The 21,434-nt window shown below is 38.3% G+C and overlaps 2 protein-coding genes across 2 annotated transcripts in view; one reads left to right on the top strand and one right to left on the bottom strand.

Moving 5' to 3' along the window:
- TLK1 (tousled like kinase 1) overlaps window positions 1–21,434 on the top strand; it is a 178,844-nt gene that overhangs the window by 20,463 nt on the left and 136,947 nt on the right. The window lies entirely within an intron of this gene.
- LOC102270235 (U6 snRNA-associated Sm-like protein LSm6) lies at window positions 2,292–2,773 on the bottom strand. Its single transcript, XM_014478455.2, has one exon. The coding sequence runs from the start codon at window positions 2,677–2,679 to the stop codon at window positions 2,437–2,439; it is 243 nt and encodes an 80-aa protein (XP_014333941.1). The 5' UTR covers window positions 2,680–2,773; the 3' UTR covers window positions 2,292–2,436.

The following is a 21,434-nucleotide window of genomic DNA, read 5'->3' as shown; positions in this document are numbered from 1 at the left end:
ATGATGGCTACTCCATTTCTTCTAAGGGATTCTTGCCCACAGTAGTAGATATAAACTCCAGAATAAATTGTTACAATTACTTTATGTAATTTAAAGTCTTTTTTAAAGAAACTGAGATAAGAAAACATATTTATAGTTTTTGTACTAACCTTATTATATCTGGTTCTGTTTCCTCATGTAGATTTGATTTATAACATATGATGTTATTTCCTTACTTCAGTAATTTTTTTCCAACTGTCCTTGTGCTGTTATTGTCAGATATATTGCATATTCTGTATGTTATATCTCACCATGCATTTGCATTTATGTTGTATGTGTAGTTGCTTTTATTTTATTTATTTATTGTGCAGTTGCTTTTAAAATTAGGTGAGAGAAGAAATATGCAGTTATGTTCTCTTTATTAGCATACATGTTTTCTCATTTGCTTATTTTTTATAATTCCTTATTTTTCATTGATATTCTGTATTTGACAAGTCCTTATAGTAATACCTTCCTTTAATTATTTAAACTTCAGCTTCTTCAGTGTTACTGGTTAGGGCAAAGGCTTGGATTACCGTGATATTGAATGGTTTGCCTTGGAAGCGAACAGAGATCATTCTGTCGTTTTTGAGATTGCATCCAAGTACTGCATTTTGGACTCTCTTGTTGACCATGATGGCCACTCCATTTCTTCTAAGGGATTCCTGCCCACAGTAGTAGATATAATGGTCATCTGAGTTAAATTCACCCATTCCAGTCCATTTGAGTTTGCTGATTCCTAGAATGTCGATCTTCAATCTTGCCATTTCCTGTTTGTCTACTTCCAATTTGCCTTGATTCATGGATCTAACATTCCAGCTTCCTATGCAATATTGGTCTTTACAGCATTAGACCTTGCTTCTGTCACCAGTCCATCCACAACTGGGTATTGTTTTTGCTTTGGCTCCGTCCCTTCATTCTTTCTGGAGTTATTTCTCTACTGATCTCCAGTAGCATATTGGGTACCTACCAACCTGGGGAGTTCCTCTTTCAGTATCATATCATTTTGCCTTTTCATACTGTTCATGGGGTTCTCAAGGCAAGAATATTGAAGTGGTTTGCCATTCACTTCTCCGGTGGACCACGTCTAGTCAGGACTAGGTTTTTCCAGTGGTTGTGTATGGATGTGAGAGTTGGACTGTGAAGAAAGCTGAGCGCCGAAGAATTGATGCTTTTGAACTGTGGTGTTGGAGAAGACTCTTGAGAGTCCCTTGGACTGCAAGGAGATCCAACCAGTCCATTCTAAAGGAGATCAGTCCTGGATGTTCATTGGAAGGACTGATGGTAAAGCTGAAACTCCAATACTTTGGTCACCTCATGCTAAGAGTTGACTCATTGGAAAAGACTCTGATGCTGGGAGGGATTGGGGGCAGGAGGAAAAGGGGACGACAGAGGATGAGATGGCTGGATGGCATCACCAACTCAATGGACATAAGTTTTAGTGAACTCCGGGAGCTGGTGATGGACAGGGAGGCCTGGCGTGCTGCAATTCATGGAGTCGCAAAGAGTCGGACATGACTGAGCGACTGAACTGAACTGAATTATTTAAACATGATTTTCTTTAGTTCTTTGAATATATTTATAATATCTGCTTTGAACTCTTTGTCTGATGAATCCAACATCTGGACCCTCTCAAAGTCATGTGCAGTCTACCAGCGATGACTGGTTTTCACCTTGTTCTCTTTGCCTCTTTCCCTGATCTCCACATAAACTTTTGGCTGGTCTGCCTCTATAGCTGTCATACCTAGCTGTCAGCCTCCACTAACTGCTAACTGATTGCTCTATTGTTTTCACCAATATCCCAGGGCATGATCGCAGTAAGTCAGATCTCTATAGACGCTAACAAGTTTGCTAAATTGCCAGCCTTTGAGACTTGGGCTTATTACCCTGAGGAATCTTCCTGCCTTTTTCTTTGTCTAGTTCCCTCTGTTAAACTTTTAGCTGGTTTGCAGTTTTGCATGTTACTACTGTCATGGAACTACCAGCTTTCTTTTAGTTATTCACTCCCAAGATCTCCATAGTTTTGGACGTTGCCCTTTATTTATTTATTTTTTTTGCCGTCTCTACAGTGTTTTATTAGCCTCACGCCCATCATTTCAGTCAGTCCCACAGACCAAGCAGTCAGATCCAATGGTGTTGCTTGAAAACTTCCGTGTAGGGAGAAAAAAATTTTCTTTCCACTTAAAAAAAAAATCTTTTTGCTTTCTGCACACTGACATAGAGGTAAAAGAAAATGACTGCAACTTAAATATGAAAGAACTCTTTACAATTAAATCCACAAGTTTACACATGTATCTCAATCACGTGTCAGTGAAAAATCACCAACTATTTCAAAACAGGAAGAATTATATGACAGAAGAAACAAAAAACTTGATAAAAAATATATCTCGGTATGAAAAGTACTGTGTCTTGGTGTCTTCACATCCTCCTCTTCTGCGTACTTATATACAACACATTGTTTCCTTGGATAAATGCATCCCCGTACGTATTCTTCAGCTGTCCATTTACATACTCCTCTGTCTGCTCCAAGGCTATATTCATGTAGCCATCCAGGCAAGCCAGGACCCCTCGATAATCCACTCCCGAATTTAGCTTCACCACAACTGGTCGCCCAATGATCTGCTTCAGGAAGTCACTGGGCGTTTGCTTCCGCAGACTCATTGTAGCAATCCTGATCAGAAACCTCGCGGCCGGGATCCGAACCCTTACTCCGGTCACCCCACAAGCCCAGCCTCCGCCCGGACGTTGCCCTTTAAAATGAATTTTCCCACAGTCTGTTCCAAGTAAAGTAATTCCATTAGGTGGAGGACAGAGCTTTCTGTTCTTAACGGTCTACCTTTTCCCCTGGGAGGACCCTCTACCTTGCCTTAGTGAAATTAGGATCAGAGGTAAAGAGATCACTTCACTTTGAAGGGACACTGCTCTCAGAGTAGAGCACGTACTTTTAACTTGCCCCTTCTGGTAAAGAACCTCTGTTTTAGGAGTGCAATTGGGACTTAATACTTTTGGCTTACTACACTGGAAAAAGAGCTTTTCTGCCTTACACGTGGGCGCTGGTTGGGTGAAGGGACTCTTTTACTCTTCTTATGTGGGCCTGCCTGGCATAGCGTTTCTGCAGCATGGAGGTGGGGGAGTGGGGCAGGTGGGAGATGCCAGCAGCGTTCCCCTCCAAGGGTGAAATTCATTCCTAGGCTGGAATGTGGGAGCTCCTGCAGCACCTGTTTGGTGTAGAACATTGGAGTTATCCTGAGTTGTGGGGTGTAACTGGAAGTGGTTTATGGCTCATATGTCATGGATACTTGCTGTTCTCACCTCTGTTTAATGTTTTCTTGAATAAATGTTCTTTTTTTTATTTGCTATGCGTCCTTGAGACAATTTTCAGAGACATTAAATGGTTGACTTTAAAAATTTTCTTTCTACCAGTTTAGTTCAGTCAATTCAGTCAGTCAGTCATGTCCGACTCTTTGCGACCCCATGGACCGCAGCACACCAGGCTTGCCTGTCCATCAACAACTCCCAGAACTTGTTCAAACTCATGTCCATCGAGTTGGTGATGCCTTCTAACCATCTTATCCTCTGTTGTTTCCTTCTCTCACCTTCAGTCTTTCCTAGCATCAGGGTCTTTTCCAGTGAGTCAGTTCTTCACATCAGGTGGCCAAAGTATTGGAGTTTCAGCTTCAGCATCAGTCCGTCCTTCCAATGAATATTCGGGACTGATTTCCTTTAGGATGGACTGGTTGGATTTCCTTGCAGTCCAAGGGCCTCTCAAGAGTCTTCTCCAACACCACAGTTCAAAAGCATCAATTCTTTGGCCCTCAGCTTTCTTTATGGTCCAACTCTCACATCTTATACACGACTACTGGAAAAACCATAGCTTTGACTAGACGGACTTTTGTTGCCAAAGTAATGTTTTACTAGAGAAATGGTCCACCTAGCTCATCATGCCACTATTCTTGAAATCTCACTCTCCCGTGTTATCTTTCAGCTTTTTTGTTATGCTTTTCATATTTAGGTCTGTAATCATTAGGAAGTTGATTTTTTTCTGTGTGGTGTTGGATTGGAATAGTTTTCATTTTCCTATGACTGTCCTGATATCCGAGCACAATTTACTGAAAAGAATTGTTCTTTCACACTGTTTTCCTTTTTTTGTAAGTCAGATGTCTATGCCCAGCAACAGGTCTGTGTCTAGGCTTTATATTCTATATTATGTTTGTCTTTTTTGTGTGTGTGCTGGTATCATGTTTTATTATTACTATAGTTTTATTAGTAGGTTGATAGTCAATAAAATACTTTTGCTGCTTTTTGATAGGGGGAATTTTAAAGATATTTTTCCAACATTTCCATGTCAATTATTCAGTGAACTGCTAATCTAGAAAGTGATGTGAAGGGATTTTGCAGGTGTAATTAAAGTTACTAATCAACAGACCTTAAAATAGATTATTTTGGATTATTTGGTTGGGTCCTGTATAATCAGACAAGCCCTTAAAAATAGAAGAGTCAGAAGCAAAGAAGACAGAAGAGGGAAGCAAAAGAGAAGGGGCAGAAGGAGAGATCAGAGGGATTTACTCAGAAGCATTGAATAGGACTTAACCTGCTGTTACTGCCTTTGAAAGGCGGTGATCATGGGTCAGGGAGTGTAGGCAGTCTCTAGAAACTGAGGCCAGACCCCACTTGAGGGGTAGCAGGGGAATGGGGCCTCTGTCCTGCATCTGCTTGGCACTGATTGTTGTCAACCTGGACCATCCTAAATACACCTGGAAATATATTCTCTCCTAGAGTGTCTGGACAGGGACACAGCTTGGCTGATACCTTGATTCATTCTTGTGAAACTCGAAGGAGAGAACCAGCTGAGCTGTGACGTGCCAAGATATCTGACCCATAGAACTTGGAGATAATAAATGGGTGCTTTAAGCTGATAAGTGTATAGTTAACTTGTTAGGACAGCAGTGGACACTTTATTTTAGATTTTCTTCAAAATTGCTTTGGCTGTTTTTGGCTAAGTTAAAAAATCAAACACCCATCTGTTGGGACTTTCATTGAGATAACACTGAATATATTGATTATATCTTTACAGTAATGAGTGTTACAAAAGGCAATGCCAGAGAATGTTCAGAGAATGCCAGAGAATGTTCAGAAGTTATGTATGCATAACTTCTATGCCAAGTACATCATGCGAAATGCCTGGCTGGATGAATAACAAGCTGGAATCAAGATTGTTGTGAGAAATATCAGCAATCTCAGATATGCAGATGATACCACTCTAATGGCAGAAAGTGAAGAGGAATTAAAGAGCCTCTTGATTGAAGGTGAAAGAGGAGAGTGAAAAAGCTAGTTTAAAACTCTGTTCAAAAAACTAAGATCATGGCATCCAGTCCCATCATTCATGGCAAATAGATGGGGGAAAATGTGGAAACAGTGTCAAGTTTTATTTTCTTGGGTGCCAAAATCACTGCAGATGTGACTGCAGCCATGAAATTAAAACAACACTTACTCCTTGGTGAAAAGCAATGACAAACCTAGATAGTGTATTAAAAAGCAGAGACCTCAATTTGACAGCCAAAGTTCGTATAGTCAAAGCTAGGGTTTTTCTAGTAGTCATGTACAGATATGAGCATTGGACCATAAAGAAGACTGAGCACTAAAGAATCGATGCTTTAGAATTGTGCTGGAGAAGACTCTTGAGAGTCACTTGGACAGCATGGAGATCAAACCAGTCAATCCTAAAGGAAATCAGTCCTGAGTATTGATTGGAAGGACTGATGCTAAAGCTCCTGTACTTTGTCCACCTCGTGTGAAAAGCTGACTCATTCCACTTTGATGCTGGAAAAAGTGCAGGCAAGAGAAGTGGGTGGCAGAGGTTGAGATGGTTAGATAAGCATCACTGATTCAATGGACATGAGTTTGAGCAAACTCCAGGAGATAGTGAAGGACAGGGAAGCCTAGTGTGCTGCAGTCCATGGGGTTTCAAACAGTGGGACACAGGTTAGTGACTGAACAAAATAATTTATGCCTGTAGTGTATTCCTGCCATCTTAATAATGTTTTATAGTTTTCTCTGTAATAAACTTGCATAATTATTGTTGCATTTCTAGGTATTTTTACTTTTTGATGTTATTGTAAATAAGATACCTATTTTAGTTTTATTATTTTTTGTTTATTGATGATATGTGGAAATTCAGTTAATTTTTGCATTTGACTTGATAACGACCAACTTTGGTTATAATTCTGATAATTTATCTTAGCTAGATTTGTTTTCTATAAACATATGGCCTATGAATGATAATTTCATTTCATCTTTTCCAATCCTTATATGTATTTGTTTTTTACAGCCTTGTGGTGACTACGACTTCTAGTACGGTGTTGAATAGATTGGTTATTATGGGAATACTTGTATTGTTACTAATTTTAGAAGTAGGGGGGAGAATTTTTCAGTATTTCACAATTTATTATATGGGTATTTTGGATCTGCCCTTTTTCAGATCAAGGAAATTCCTTTCTATTACTAGTTACTAGTTTTTTGTTGTTGTTGTTGTTTGTTTAAATCACAAATGGATATTAAATTTTATCAGATGCTTTTTCTGCATCTTTTTGGACAATCTAATTTTTTTCCAGGTTTTTTTTTTTTTTTAATGTGATGGATATTATTTTATTGCTCTTGAAGTGTTAAACCAACCTTGTTTTCCTGGACTAAACCCAATGTAGCTTTGAGCTCTTATTTTTCTACAAATTAATTTACTGATCTTTGTTTAGTATTTTTCACCTATGTTCATGAATGAGATAGGTCTATTACTTCTTACAGATTTGTTCTCTAGATTTTGGAACAGCTCATGGGAGCTGTATTTCCCAATTTGGGGCATTTTGATAACAGGTTGTGTCTTTCATGTGCTAAAAATAAATTTTACTGACTATAAGACACCTTATACTTTCCTACCTTGATTATCTGGAATATGTTACTCTGTTTTCTTGTGGCATAAACTATTGCCTTTGAAAATTAGATGTTGGCCTTCTGGGCTGAATTCTTAAGTGTACATGGTGCTCTTTCAGTAAGCAGTTTTATTTTTTTTAACTTTTAAGAAAGCTTTCTTGAATTGTGGTTTTTACTATTTATTCTGGTATGGTAGTGCTCTTTAAAGACTTGTTTTCTGAATGTTGGATCCCTGTTACCTCATTAAGTAGTTGCTTTGTCTTATCTTTTTAATCTCTTCATTTCTTTTGATTTCAGAAATGTTGCTCCTTTTTCTTATTTCCTTAAAGCATTATCTTTTTTCTTGGATTCATTCAGGCTTAATTTTCATTTCTGAAAATGTTAGGTTTTATATCAAGGTAACATTGGCTTTATAAAAATGAGTTGGGAAGTACCTTTTCTTTTACCATTTTCTCAAGTAATTTATGTAAGAAGGGTGTTAGAGCATCATTAAAATACTTGGTAGAATTCACTGAAGCATCCTAGACTTGGAATTTTCTCTGTGAAATTTTAAGTAGATGGCTTCAGTTTCTATAATGTCATAATGCTCTTTAGAATTTTAATTTTCACATCAGTTTTGGTAAATTGTGTCTTCTAGGAATCCCTTCATTTTATGTAAAATTTCAAATGTGTCTGCATAAAATTGTAAATAATACTCTCGTGATCTTTCTTTGTCTAGAGTCTATTGTGATGTCCTCTTTTTCATTCCAGATGGTCACTGTCTGTGTCTTGTGTCTTCTTGATCCATCTTACCAGTTTATGCCTTTACGTGGAACCGTCTTTTAGTTTGTTCACTGGGCTATGGTTTATTCAGAAGTATCTTGCTTAATCTTTAAACATGAGGTATTTCTAAATGTTTTTTTCTTACTAATTTCTATCTTAACTCCATCATAGTAAGAAGTAAATCTATAAGATTTCAATTTTTAAAAATTTGAGACTTAACTTTATGGCAGACATATAGTCTGTCTTGGTAAATATTCCTTATATAGGGCTAAGATTTTTTTTTTTATTGGCTGTGGTTACTAGATGCCATGTAATATGTGTATCAGTTATATCCAGTTTGTTGCTTTTTAAAATGGTTATCATTACTTTTTGAATTTGCTCTTATTCAGAGAAAAGTTTGTTAAAATGTCCAGAAAACAATTGTAGCTTTGTCTGTTTCTCTGTATAGTTTCTGTCATTTGCTTTATATATTTCAAATATGTTACATAGGTGCTTAGAAATTAAGCATTTTTGTTTCTACCTGCTAAAACAAACCTTTTATTAACAGGAAATGTCTGATAACAATAATAATGCATATTTCCTAATAGAGTACTTTATTAAGGGGTTTCCCTGGTGGGTCAGTGGTAACAAATCCGCCTGCCAATGCAGGAGACATGGGTTCGATCCCTGGGTTGGTAAGATCCACTGGAGAAGGAAATGGGAACCCAGTCCAGTATTCTTGCCTAGGAAATCCTATGGCTAGAGGAACCTGCTGTGCTACAGTCCATGGAGTCACAAAAAAGTCGTATATGAATTGGCGACTAAACAACAGTCTAGTGTTGTGACAGATAATGTTAGCTTCAGGTCTTAAATGTTTGCATGGTATACCTTTTTCTATCCTATTATTTGCGACTTTTGGTTATAGAAATTGTAAGTCTCTTGTAAGTAGCATAAGTTCTTTTTAAAAAATGGGCTTGACCATGTTTATGTTTTAATTGGAACATTTAGTAAGTTTACATTCATTATACTTACTGATATACTTGAGTTTAAATAGATATTTCTAATAAGTGATTTCTAGTTATACTGTTTCTTTGAACTTTCTTTCATTCTCCTTTTCTGCCTTTGGATGATGATGATGATGATGATGATGAATATTTTGTCACTGTGAGATATTACTTCCTTGACCAAGGATCAGAGTCAAGCTCCATGCATAGGGAGGGCAAAGTTATCTTCCACAATTGGCTTAATAATATCCTAATCTGTTTTTCTTTGTTTGTTTATTGGTTGGCTGATTCTTGGTGGTTTTATGTATTTAAGTGGTTGTCCTAGAAATTGAAAATGCTTTCTTGATTTGTTAAAGTATTATATGTCTCAGTACATTTTCTTCTTCATCAGCATAGCGACTTCAGAAGATATTAACTGTGCCCTTCCCTCTCATGGACTATATGCTGTTTACCGCTCTGTAGTTTAGTTCCATGTACGCTTTTGAGCACCCAAAAGATATTAGTGTTTTATATAGTTACGTTGAGTTTTTATTTTCTTTGTGTTTACTTTTTTTTTTTTTTAGCTGAATTGATTTTCTGTTTTCCTAAAGAATACTCTTATAATTTTGGAGTCTGTCTGGTGAGGAATTGTTTGGGATTGCTTCTCTGATAATGTCTTTTTTCCATGTTGATTCTTGAAAGTGTTTTTGTTTGTTGTTTTTTTGGCTGGACATGGGGAATCTAGGTAGGGAGTTAGTTGGTTTGGCCAAAAAGTTTGTTTGGTGTTTGCTGTACGATGGTTCTAGTAGCAATTTTGTTAGATTGTGTTGTAACAGCTGTCCTATCAGTGCTCATTTTTTTAAAAAGCCTTATCAGAATTGGTGAATTTTTGTATAGCCTTTTTAGTATTGATGATGGAAGAAAGACAACATTTTTGGCATGTTGTGCTTTATATTTAAAGAAAAGTGAAAATGCAACACTGAAAAAAAGATTTGTGTAGTGTGTGGAGAAGGTGCTATGACTGATGGAGCACATCAAAAGTGGTTTGCAAACTTTTGTGCTAGAGATTTCTTGCTTGATGATGCTCCTCCATTGAGTAGACCAGTTGAAGTTGATAGTGATCAAATTGGGACATTAATTGAGAACAGTCAACGTTATACCATGCTGGAATAGCCAACAGACTCAAAACATTCAAATCAACCAACCATTGAAAATCATTTGCACCAGCTTGGTTATGTTAATCCCTTTGATGTTTGGGTTCCACATAAGTTAAGGGGGTGGAGGAACGGGAACCTCCTTGACCATATTTGTGCTTATGATTCTCAACTTAAACATAACGAAAATGTTCTGGTTTTAAAACAAATTGTGACAGATGCTGAAAGTGTAAGCTGTACAAAAATGTGTAATGGAAGAGATCGTGGGGCAAGCAAAATGAATCTCCACCAACCACAGTGAAGACTGGTCTTGAACGTGGTGTTGTGTATGTGGTAGGATTGGAAGGGACGACTCTGTTATGAGCTCCTTCAGGAAAACCAAATGTTTAATTCCAACAAGTACTGCTCCCACTTAGGCAAACTGAAAGCAGCACTCAACACAAAGTGTCTGGAATTAGTCAACAGAAAATGCATAATCTTTTATCAGAGTAACACAAGATGAGGAGCAGACAAAATCTGTTACAGGCTGACTGAGAAGTTCTGATTCATCCACCATATTTACCAGATATTGCACCTTTGGATGTTCATTTATTTTGGTCTTTATAGAATTTTCTTAATGGAAGATTGTAAAAGGCACATGAAACGGTTCTTTGCTCAAAAGATAAAAAGTTTTGGGAAGATGAATTATTAAGTTGCCTCAAAAATGGCAGAAGGTAGCAGAACAAAACAGTGAATGTTGTTAAATATGTTGTTCAATAAAGTTCTTGGTGAAAGTGAAAAATATGTCTTTTATTTTTACTTAAAAACCTAAAGGAGCTTTTTGGCTACCCCAATATTTTCATTTAGCACGTTGAGTGTTACACCATTGAGACCTGGTTTCCATTGTTTGTGTTCAGAGATCAACTGTCAGTCCTGTTGTTGCTGCTTTGATGGAATCCTGCTTGTAGTGTCTTTGCCCCTCAGGTTTTGGGGGGTTTATCACTGCAGATGGTGACTGCAGCCATGAAAGTAAAAGATGCTTACTCCTTGGAAGGAAAGTTATGACCAACCTAGATAGCATATTCAAAAGCAGAGACATTACTTTGCCAACAAAGGTCCGTCTAGTCAAGGCTATGGTTTTTCCAGTGGTCATGTATGGAAAATGAGATGGCTTAATCTTCAGACTGTTGTCAAAACAACTCAAAGTTGCAAAAGAAAAATTTCTTATGTGACTAAGACAATGTAATGTAGAAAATTTCTAGTTTCAGGCTCTCTGCCAGAGTTCTCAGTCTTACTCTTCAGCACAGTTATTTAAAACTCTGTGTCTGATAACTTAATTATCTAGATCCCTTTGGGTCATGCTTCATTTGCTTTTCAGTTATGTTATTTTTTTGGGTTTCTCTCTCTTTTTTTTAAATTGGGAACTATAGAACTATTTTGGGGCCTTTTAATAGAATGATAGCAATCTTCTGTGACAGAGAATTTATAAGTCATTTAATTTTGGCAAAAATATAGGGGCATTATAAATCTCAGGTTTCTTGATCTACTTTTAAGGATTAAGATTAGAAGCTGAACTTCATTTAATCCCAGTCATTCTTGCTCCAAGATTGGGATACCAGTTCAAAGTTTGGAGGTGGCTCTGCATTTCATTTTTTCTCTGGCTAGCTCAGTGATAGGACTTTCCTGATGGCTCAGTGGTAAAGAATCTGCCTGACTGTGCAGAAGATGTGAGTTTGATCCCGGGGTCAGAAAAATCTCCTGGAGAAGAAACAGCAACCCACTCCACTGTTCTTGCCTGGGAAACCCCATGGACAGAGGAGCCTGGTAAGGCTGCAGTCCATGGAGTCACAAAGAGTTGGACATGACTTAGTGACTAAACAACAACAAGCTCAATGATGCTGGCAAAGTTTTGTTTAGATTCTCAGCATCTAAGTCACTAATTTTGGAATCAACAGATGCCTCCAGAGGCAGGAAAGCCTATATACCAAACCTCTCTGGAATGTCGTTTCCTGAATTTTGGACTGATGTTCTTTAGGGCCTTATGTCTATAAGCAGACTTTTCTTTTTAAAATTTAGTCCAGTTTTTCAGGTTTCCTCAGTCAGAAGATTGGTGTGATGTACCTAATCATGACTAGAAACAGAAAGTTCTCTTTTTCTATAATTTTTTAAGTTTAATGTTTATTACAGTGTACTTGATTTACAGTGTTGTGTTAGTTTGTGCTGTAAAATGAAGTGAATTAGTTATATCCACTCTTCTAGATTTTAGTCCTGTGTTGGTCATTACAGAGTTTTGAGTAGAGACTTCCCGTGCTATATGGTAGGTTCTTATTAGTTATCTGTTTTATTGTGGTTTAGAAGGTAAAGAGTTTGCCTGCAGTGTGGGTACCCAGCTTCGATCCCTGTGTTGGGAAGATCCCCTGGAGAAGGAAATGGCAGCCCACTCCAGTATTCTTGCCTGGAGAATCCCATGGACGAAGGAGCCTAGCAGGCTATAGTCCATGGGGTTGCAAAGAGTCAGATGTGACTGAGCGACTTCACTTTGACTTTTCTTTTTTTGTGTATAGTGGTGTGTATATGTCAGTCCAATCTCCCAGTGTATCCTTCTTACCGCTCTTTTCACCCTTGAACGGTTCTATGAAGACCTACAAGACCTTTTAGAACTAACACCCAAAAAAGATGTCCTTTTCATTATAGGGGACTGGAATGCAAAAGTAGGAAGTCAAGAAACACCTGGCGTAACAGGCAAATTTGGCCTTGGAATACGGAATGAAGCAGGGCAAAGAGTAATAGAGTTTTGCCAAGAAAATGCACTGGTCATAGCAAACACTCTCTTCCAACAACACAAGAGAAGACTCTACACATGGATATCACCAGATGGTCAACACCGAAATCAGATTGATTATATTCTTTGCAGCCAAAATGGAGAAGCTCTATACAGTCAGCAAAAACAAGACCAGGAGCTGACTGTGGCTCAGACCGTGAACTGCTTATTGCCAAATTCAGACTTAAACTGAAGAAAGTAGGGAAAACGACTAGACCATTCAGGTATGACCTAAATCAAATCCCTTATGATTATACAGTGGAAGTGAGAAATAGATTTAAGGGCCTAGATCTGATAGGCAGAGTGCCTGATGAACTATGGAATGAGGTTTGTGACATTGTACAGGAGACAGGGATCAAGACCATCCCCATGGAAAAGAAATGCAAAAAAGCAAAATGGCTGTCTGGGGAAGCCTTACAAATAGCTGTGAAAAGAAGAGAAGCGAAAAGCAAAGGAGAAAAGGAAAGATATAAGCATCTGAATGCAGAATTCCAAAGAATAGCAAGAAGAGATAAGAAAGCTTTCCTCAGCAATCAATGCAAGGAAATAGAGGAAAACAACAGAATGGGAAAGACTAGAGATCTCTTCAAGAAAATTATGATACCAAGGGAACATTTCATGCAAAGATGGGCTCGATAAAGGACAGAAATGGTATGGACCCAGCAGAAGCAGAAGAGATTAAGAAGAGGTGGCAAGAATACACAGAAGAACTGTACAAAAAGATCTTCATGACCCAGATAATCACGATGGTGTGATCACTGACCTAGAGCCAGACATCCTGGAATGTGAAGTCAGGTGGGCCTTAGGAAGCATCACTACGAACAAAGCTAGTGGAGGTGATGGAATTCCAGTTGAGCTATTTCAAATCCTATAAGATGATGCTATTAAGTGCTGCACTCAATATGCCAGCAAATCTGGAAAACTCAGCAGTGGCCACAGGACTGGAAAAGGTCAGTTTTCATTCTGATCCCAAAGAAAGGCAATGCCAAAGAATGCTCAAACTACGGCACAGTTGCACTCATCTCACATGCTAGGAAAGTAATGCTCAAAATTCTCCATGCCAGGCTTCAGCAATATGTGAACCGTGAACTTCCTGATGTTCAAGCTGGTTTTAGAAAAGGCAGAGGAACCAGAGATCAAGTTGCCAACATCCGCTGGATCATGGAAAAAGCAGGGGAGTTCCAGAAAAACATCTATTTCTGCTTTATTGACTATGCCAAAGCCTTTGACTGTGTGGATCACAATAAACTGGAAAATTCTGAAAGAGATGGGAATACCAGGCCACCTGACCTGCCTCTTGAGAAATCTGTATGCAGGTCAGGAAGCAACAGTTAGAACTGGACACGGAACAACAGACTGGTTCCAAATAGGGAAAGGAGTACGTCAAGGCTGTATATTGTCACCCTGCTTATTTAACTTCTATGCAGAGTACATCATGAGAAATGCTGGACTGGAAGAAACACAAGCTGGAATCAAGATAGCCGGGAAAAATATCAATAACCTCAGATATGCAGATGACACCACCCTTATGGCAGAAAGTGAAGCGGAAATAAAAAGCTTCTTGATGAAAGTGAAAGAGGAGAGTGAAAAAGTTGGGTTAAAGCTCAACATTTAGAAAACGAAGATCACGGCATCTGGTCCCATCACTTCATGGGAAATAGATGGGGAGACAGTGGAAACAGTGTCAGACTTTATTTTTTTAGGCTCCAAAATCACTACAGATGGTGACTGCAGCCATGAAATTAAAAGACGCTTACTCCTTGGAAGGAAAGTTATGACCAACCTAGATAGCATATTCAAAAGCAGAGACGTTACTTTGCCAACAGAGGTCCATCTAGTCAAGGCTATGGTTTTTCCTGTGGTCATGTATGGATGTGAGAGTTGGACTGTGAAGAAGGCTGAGCGCTGAAGAATTGATGCTTTTGAACTGTGGTGTTGGAGAAGACTCTTGAGAGTCCCTTGGACTGCAAGGAGATCCAACCAGTCCATTCTGAAGATCAGCCCTGGGATTTCTTTAGAAGGAATGATGCTAAACTGAAACTGCAGTACTTTGGTCACCTCATGCAAAGAGTTGACTCATTGGAAAAAACTCTGATGCTGGGAGGGATTGGGGGCAGGAGGAGAAGGGGACGACAGAGGATGATGGCCGGATGGTATCACTGACTCGATGGACGTGAGTCTGAGTGAACTCTGGGAGTTGGTGATGGACAAGGAGGCCTGGCGTGCTGTGATTCATGGGGTTGCAAAGAGTCGGACACGACTGAGCGACTGAACTGAACTGAACTGAGGGTAATTTAATGCCCAATGCTGTTCAATCCCAGAAACAGCCTGAGCCTTTGATAGCTTATGGTGAACGATGTCTTATTCATCATCTCCAAGAAAGAAGATTTAGCTTTGCAACCAGGCTTAATCACTCAGAACTTTTGTGTGTCAGAGTTCTATTAAAGTGAAGAAGGGACAGAGAAAGCTTCTGACATAGACATCCGAAGGGTGGAGAGTGCCCCGCTTGCTATCTTATCAAGGCCTTACTTTTACCAGACCCACTCCCACAACATATATCTTAAGATAACAAGATTAGTCAGAAAGTTATTGTTGAGAAGGAGAGACATGTCCTGCAATGCAAGATACATTGTTGTTATATAATCATTAGTACAGAGCTTACAGTAAAATATACCCTTGCGCAAGATGAGTTGTTTTGTTGTGTAATTATTAGCTCTGGGCTTAAAGTTAGTCCTAAAGATTGTTGTCATAACAACTCAATTTAACAAAATACTTTTTTTGTAACTAACAGAAAGCAGTGTAGAAAAAAATATTTGTCCCTTTCTCCTTCTTGAAGGCCCTGGACTCCTTATCAACCTACCTAAGAATTAACTCTCTCACCTTCTTGGCCTTTGGAAAATTTTCAGACATTATAGTTACTGACTTAATTTGTTAATCATCAAAGAGTGATAATGAATGTACAGTTGAGTAAATGATATCTGGTACTACTATTTTCTTATTATTAGCAAGGAACAATATATTGATAAAATTCAAAAATAACATGTGGTGTATAATCCTATTACTCAAATACAGCTTTTTGATCCTGGAAAAGACTGTTTTCTAATGAATTATGTTTGATGAAATGGAGTCGTGTCTGGTTTAGGAATCTGGTTTAAAGAAGCCATAGTTAATGATTGTACCTTTCATAATTCAGTAACTAGGGTCATTTTTGTTTTCTTTAATTTTCATTTGTTTATTTTTAGCACCCAAGACATTTGTATTGGTGTATAGCTGATTAACAATGCTGTAATAGTTTCAGGTGAACAGTGAAGGGACTCAGACATACATATGTATCCATTCTCCCCCAAACACCCCTCCCATCCAGGTTGGCACATAACATTGAGCAGAGTTCTCTGTGCTGCACAGTAGGTTTTTGTTGGTTATCCATTTTAAATATAGCAGTGGGTATATGACCTTCCCAAAGTCCTTAACTATCCCTTCCCCCTGGCAATAATGAGTTCATTAGCCTGTGAGTCTCTGTTTTGTAAGTTCATTCATTAGTATCATTTCTTTTTTAGATTCCACATATAAGGGATGTCATATGATATTTCTCCATCTCTGTCTGGTTTATTTTCACTCGGTATAACACTGCCTAGGTCCATCCATGTTGCTGCAGGTAGCCTTATTTCATTCTTTTTAATGGCTGAGTAATATTCCATTATATATCATATATATGTATACACATACATACATAACACATACATGCCACATCTTCCTTTTCCACTCTTAAGTGGATGGACATTTAGTTTGTTTCCATATTTTGGCTATTATAAACAGTGTTGCAGTGAACATTGAGGTGCATGTGTCTTTTCAGGCCATGTTTTTCTCTGGATATATGCCCAAGACTGGGACTACTGGTAGCTCTACTTTTAGTTTTTTAAGGAGCCTCCGTACTGTTCTCCATAGTGGCCGTACCAGTTTCATTCCCACCGACAGTGCAGCAATGTTTCCTTGTCTCCACACCTCTCCATCATTTGTTTGTGGATTTTTTTGATGTTAGCCATTCTGACCAGTGTGAGATGATAGCTAATTGTAGTTTTGATTTGCATTTCTCTAATAACTAGTGATGTTGAACACCTTGTACTTATTGGCCATCTGTATGTCCTCTTTAGAGAAATATTTATTCAGGTCTTCTGCCCATTTTTTGAGTGAGTTATTTGTTTTGATGCTGTTAAGTGTCATAAGCTGTTTGTAAATTTTGGAGACTAATCCCTTATCAGTCACATCATTTCCAAATATTTTCTCCAAATCTGTGGGTTTTTTCCCTTTTGCTTATTATTTGAGGTCAAGTAGGTCCCGTTTGTTTTTGCTTTTATTTCCATTATTCTGGGAGATTTATGAAAAAAGATGTTGCTGTGAAATATATCGGAGAGTGTTTTGCCTGTGTTTTCTTCTAAGAGTTTTACAGTGTCTGGTGTAACATTTAGGTCTTTAATCCAGTTTCAGCTTATTTTTGTGTCTGTAGTTAAGGAATGATCTAACTTCTTTTTTTTACATGTGGCTGTCCAGTTTTCCCAGCACCATTTGTTGAAGAGACTGTCTTTCAGTCATTATGTAATCTTGTCTCCTTTGTCATAGATTAATTGACTGTTGGTACGTGGGCTTATTTCTGAGTTTTCTGTCTTGCTCTGTTGATCTATGTTTTTTTATTTTTGTGCCAGTACCATACTGTTGTGATGACTGTAGCATTGTAGTATAGTCTGAAGTTGGGGAGCCTGATTCCTCCAGCTCCGTTTTTCTTTTTCATGACTGCTTTGGCTATTTGGGGTCTTTTGTGTCCCCGTGCACATTTTGAGTTTTTTGGCAATTTAAATTGCCGAACGCCATTGGCAATTTAATAGAGACTGCATAGAATCTGTCGGAGAAGGCAATGGCATCCCACTCCAGTACTCTTGCCTGGAAAATCCCATGGACGGAGGGGCCTGGTGGGCTGCAGTGCATGGGGTTGCTAGGAGTCGGACACGACTGAGCGACTTCACTTTATTTTTTCACTTTCATGCACTGGAGAAGGAAATGGCAACCCACTCCAGTGTTCTTGCCTGGAAAATCCCAGGGATGGGGGAGCCTGGTGGGCTGCCGTCTATGGGGTTGCACAGGGTCGGACATGACTGAAGCGACTTAGCAGCAGCAGCAGCAGCAGCAGCATAGACTCTGTAGATTTCCTTGGGTAGTATAGTCATTTTGACACCATGAATGTGGTATATCTTTCCATCTGTTTATGTCTTCTTTGATTACTTTCATCAGCATATTACAGTTTTCGGAGTATAGGTCTTTTGTCTCCTTAGCTTTATTCCTAGGTATTTTATTCTTTTTGATGCAGTGGTAAATGGAATTGCTTCTTGAATTTCTCTTTCTGATCTTTAGTTGTTAGTGTATAGGAATGCAACAGACTAATGTGTATTAATTTTGTAACTTGCAACTTTACCAAATTCATTGTTGAGTTCTAGCAGTTTCCTGATAGTGGTTTGAGGCTCTTCCATGTATAGTAGTGTGTCATCTGCAAACAATGACAGTTTAACAACTTCTTTCCAATTTGGATTCCATTTACTTCTTTTTCATGTCTGATTGCTGTAACTAGGACTTCCAAAACTATGTTGAATAAAAGTGGAGAGAGTAGATACCCTTGTCTTGTTGCTGATCTTAAAGGACTTGCTTTCAGTTTTTCTCCATTGAGTATGATGCTAGCTGTAGGTTTGTCATATATGACCTTTCTTATGTTGAGGTATGTACCCTCTTTGCCCACTTTCTGGAGAGTTTTTATCATAAATGGGTGCTGAATTTTGTCAAAAGTCTTTTCTGCGTCTATTGAGATGATCATATCGTTTCCATTCTTCACTTGGTTGATATGATGTATCACATTTGTGGATGTTGAAAAATCCTTGTTTCCCTGGGATGAATCCCACTTAATCACAGTGTACGATCTTTTTAACATATTGTTAGATATGGATTGCTAGTATTTTGTTGAGGATTTTTGCATCTATGTTCATCAGTGATATGGGCTGTAATTTTTTTGTGGTATCTTTGTCTGATTTTGGTATCAGCATAATGGTGGCCTCATAAAATAAGTTGGGAAGTTTTCCTTCCTCTGTGACTTTTTGGAACAGTTTCAGAAGGATAAGAGTTAACTCTTTTCTAAATGTTTAATAAAACTTGCCTGTGAAGCCATCAGGTCCTGGACTTGTATTTGTTGGGAGGTTTTTAATCATGGTTTCAGTTTCATGCTTGTGATTGGTCTGTTCACATTTTCTCTTTTCTTCCTGGTTCAGTCTAGTGAGACTGTATCTTTCTAAGAATTTGTCTGTTTCTTCCAGGTTGTCCATTTTATTGGCATACAGTTGTTCATAGTGGTCTTGTATGGTTTTTGGTATTTCTGTGGAGTTGGTTGTAACTTCTCCTTTTTCATTTCTAATTTTACTGATTTTAGTCCCCTTTTTTTCTTGATAAGTCTGGCTGCAGGTTTATCCATCTTGTTTATCTTTTCAAAGAACCTTTTAGTTTCATCGATCTTGGTGATTATTTTCTTTGTCTTTGTTTCATTTATGTCTGCTCTGATCTTATGATTTCCTTTTTTGTATTAACTTCAGGTTTTGTTTGTTCTTCTTTCTCTAATTGTTTTAGGTGTAAGGTTAGGTTGTTTATTTGAGATTTTTGTTATATCTTGAGTTAAGATTGTATTCATATAAACTTCCATCTGAGAAGTGCCTTTGCTACATCCCTTAAGTTTTGGACTGTTGTGCTTTCATTTGTCTCTAGGTATTTTTTTTTTCCTTCGGTGATCCAATGATTAGTAACATGTTGTTTAGCCACCACATGTTTGTGTTTTAGAGTTTTTTTATTCTAGTTTAACTCTAAACCCATACCGTTGTAATCAGAAAAAAATGCTTGATATGATATCTGTGTTCTTAAATTTACCAGGCTTGCTTTTGTCGCCCAGCTTGTGGTGAGTCCTGGAGAATGTTCCATGTGCGCTTGAGGAAAATGTGTAGTCAACTGCTTTTGGATGGAATGCTCTATAAGTAATAATTATGTCTAAAATGTTATTTAAGGCCTACGTTTCCTTATTGGTTTTCTGTCTGGATGATATGTCCATTGATGACAGTGGGTATTACAGTGTTTTAATTATTGTGTGACTGTCTATTATTGTGTGACTGTCAACTTCTCCCTTTATGTTTGTTAGTATTTGCTTACATATTGAGGTGCTCCTATGTTGGGTGCATATATATTTATAATTGTTATATCTTCTTGGATTGAACCATTGATGGTTATGTAGTGTACTTTGAATCTTAATAACAGTCTTTGTTTTAAAGTCTATTTTTTTCTGATATGAGTATTGCTACTCTAGTTTTCTTATGATTTCCATTTGTGAGAAATACTTGCTCCCATCCCCTTACTTTCAGTCTGTAAGTGTCCATAGGTTTGAAGTGTGTATCCTGTAGACAACATGTATGTGTGTGCTGTGCTACGTCGCTCAGTCATATCTCACTCTTTGTGACCCCATGGACGTAGCCTGCCAGGCTCCTCTGTCCATGGGATTCTCCAGGCAGAATACTGGAGTTGGTTGCCATTTGTTATTTCCGGGGATCTTCCCAACCCACGGATTGAACCCAGATCTCCTGTGTTGAGGCAAATTCTTTACTGGCTGAGCCAGCAGAAAAGCCCAAGACAACATATATATGATCTTGTTTTTGTTATCTACCCACCCAGTCTGTCTTTTGGTTGGTGCATTTAATCCATTTACTTTTAAGGTAATTATTAATATGTGTGATCCTATTACCATTTTGTTAATTTGTGTCCAACTCTTTGTGACCCCATGTAATGCAGCACGCCAGGCTTCCCTGTCCATCACCAACTCCTGGAGCCTACTCAAACTCAGGTCCATCGCGTCAGTGATGCCATCCAACCGTCTCATCCTCTGTCATCCCCTTTTCCTCCTGCCCTCAATCTTTCCCAGCATCAGGGTCTTTGCCAATGAGTCGGTTCTTCACATCAGGTGGCCAGAGTATTGGTGTTTCAGCTTCAGCATCAGTCCTTCCAATGAATATTCAGGACTGATTTTCTTTAGGATTGACTGGTTGGATCTCCTTGCGAGCCAAGGGACTCACGAGTCTTCTCCAGCACCACAGTTGAAAAGCATCAACTCTTTGGCGCTCAGCTTTCTTTGTGGTTCAATTCTCACATCCATTAATGACTACTGGAAAAACCATAGTTTTGACTAGACAGACCTTTGTTGGTAAATTAATGTCTCTGCTTTTTAACATGCTGTCTAGGTTGGTGATAGCTTTTCTTCCAAGGAGCAAGCATCTTTTAATTTCATGGCTGCAGTCACCCTCCACAGTGAATTGTTTTGGGTTTATTTTTTATAGATCTTATTGTTCTTTTGTATTTCCTGCCTAGAGAAGTTCCTTTAGCATTTGTTGTATAACTGGTTTAGTGGTGCTGAATTCTCTTAACTTTTGCTTGTCTCAAAGGTTTTGATAGCTGCATCAAATCTGGATGAGAGTCTTGCTGGGTAGAGAATTCTTGGTTGTGGGTTCTTCCCTTTAATGACTTGGAATATATCATGCCATTCCTTTCTGGCTTGTTAGAGTTTCTGTTCAGAAATCTGCCAATAATCTTACGGGTTTTTTCCTTATATGTTGTTTGTCTTTTTTTTCCTGGCTGCTTTTAATAATTTATCTTTGTTTTTAATTTTTGTCAGTTTGATTACCAAGTGTCTCAGTGTGTTCCTCCTTGGATTTATCCTGCTGGGGATGCTCTGTGCTTCTGGGACTTGGT

This window comes from Bos mutus, chromosome 2 (assembly GCF_027580195.1).
Source record: "Bos mutus isolate GX-2022 chromosome 2, NWIPB_WYAK_1.1, whole genome shotgun sequence".
NCBI lineage: Eukaryota > Metazoa > Chordata > Mammalia > Artiodactyla > Bovidae > Bos > Bos mutus.
This window is presented reverse-complemented; position numbering and strand designations above follow the sequence as displayed.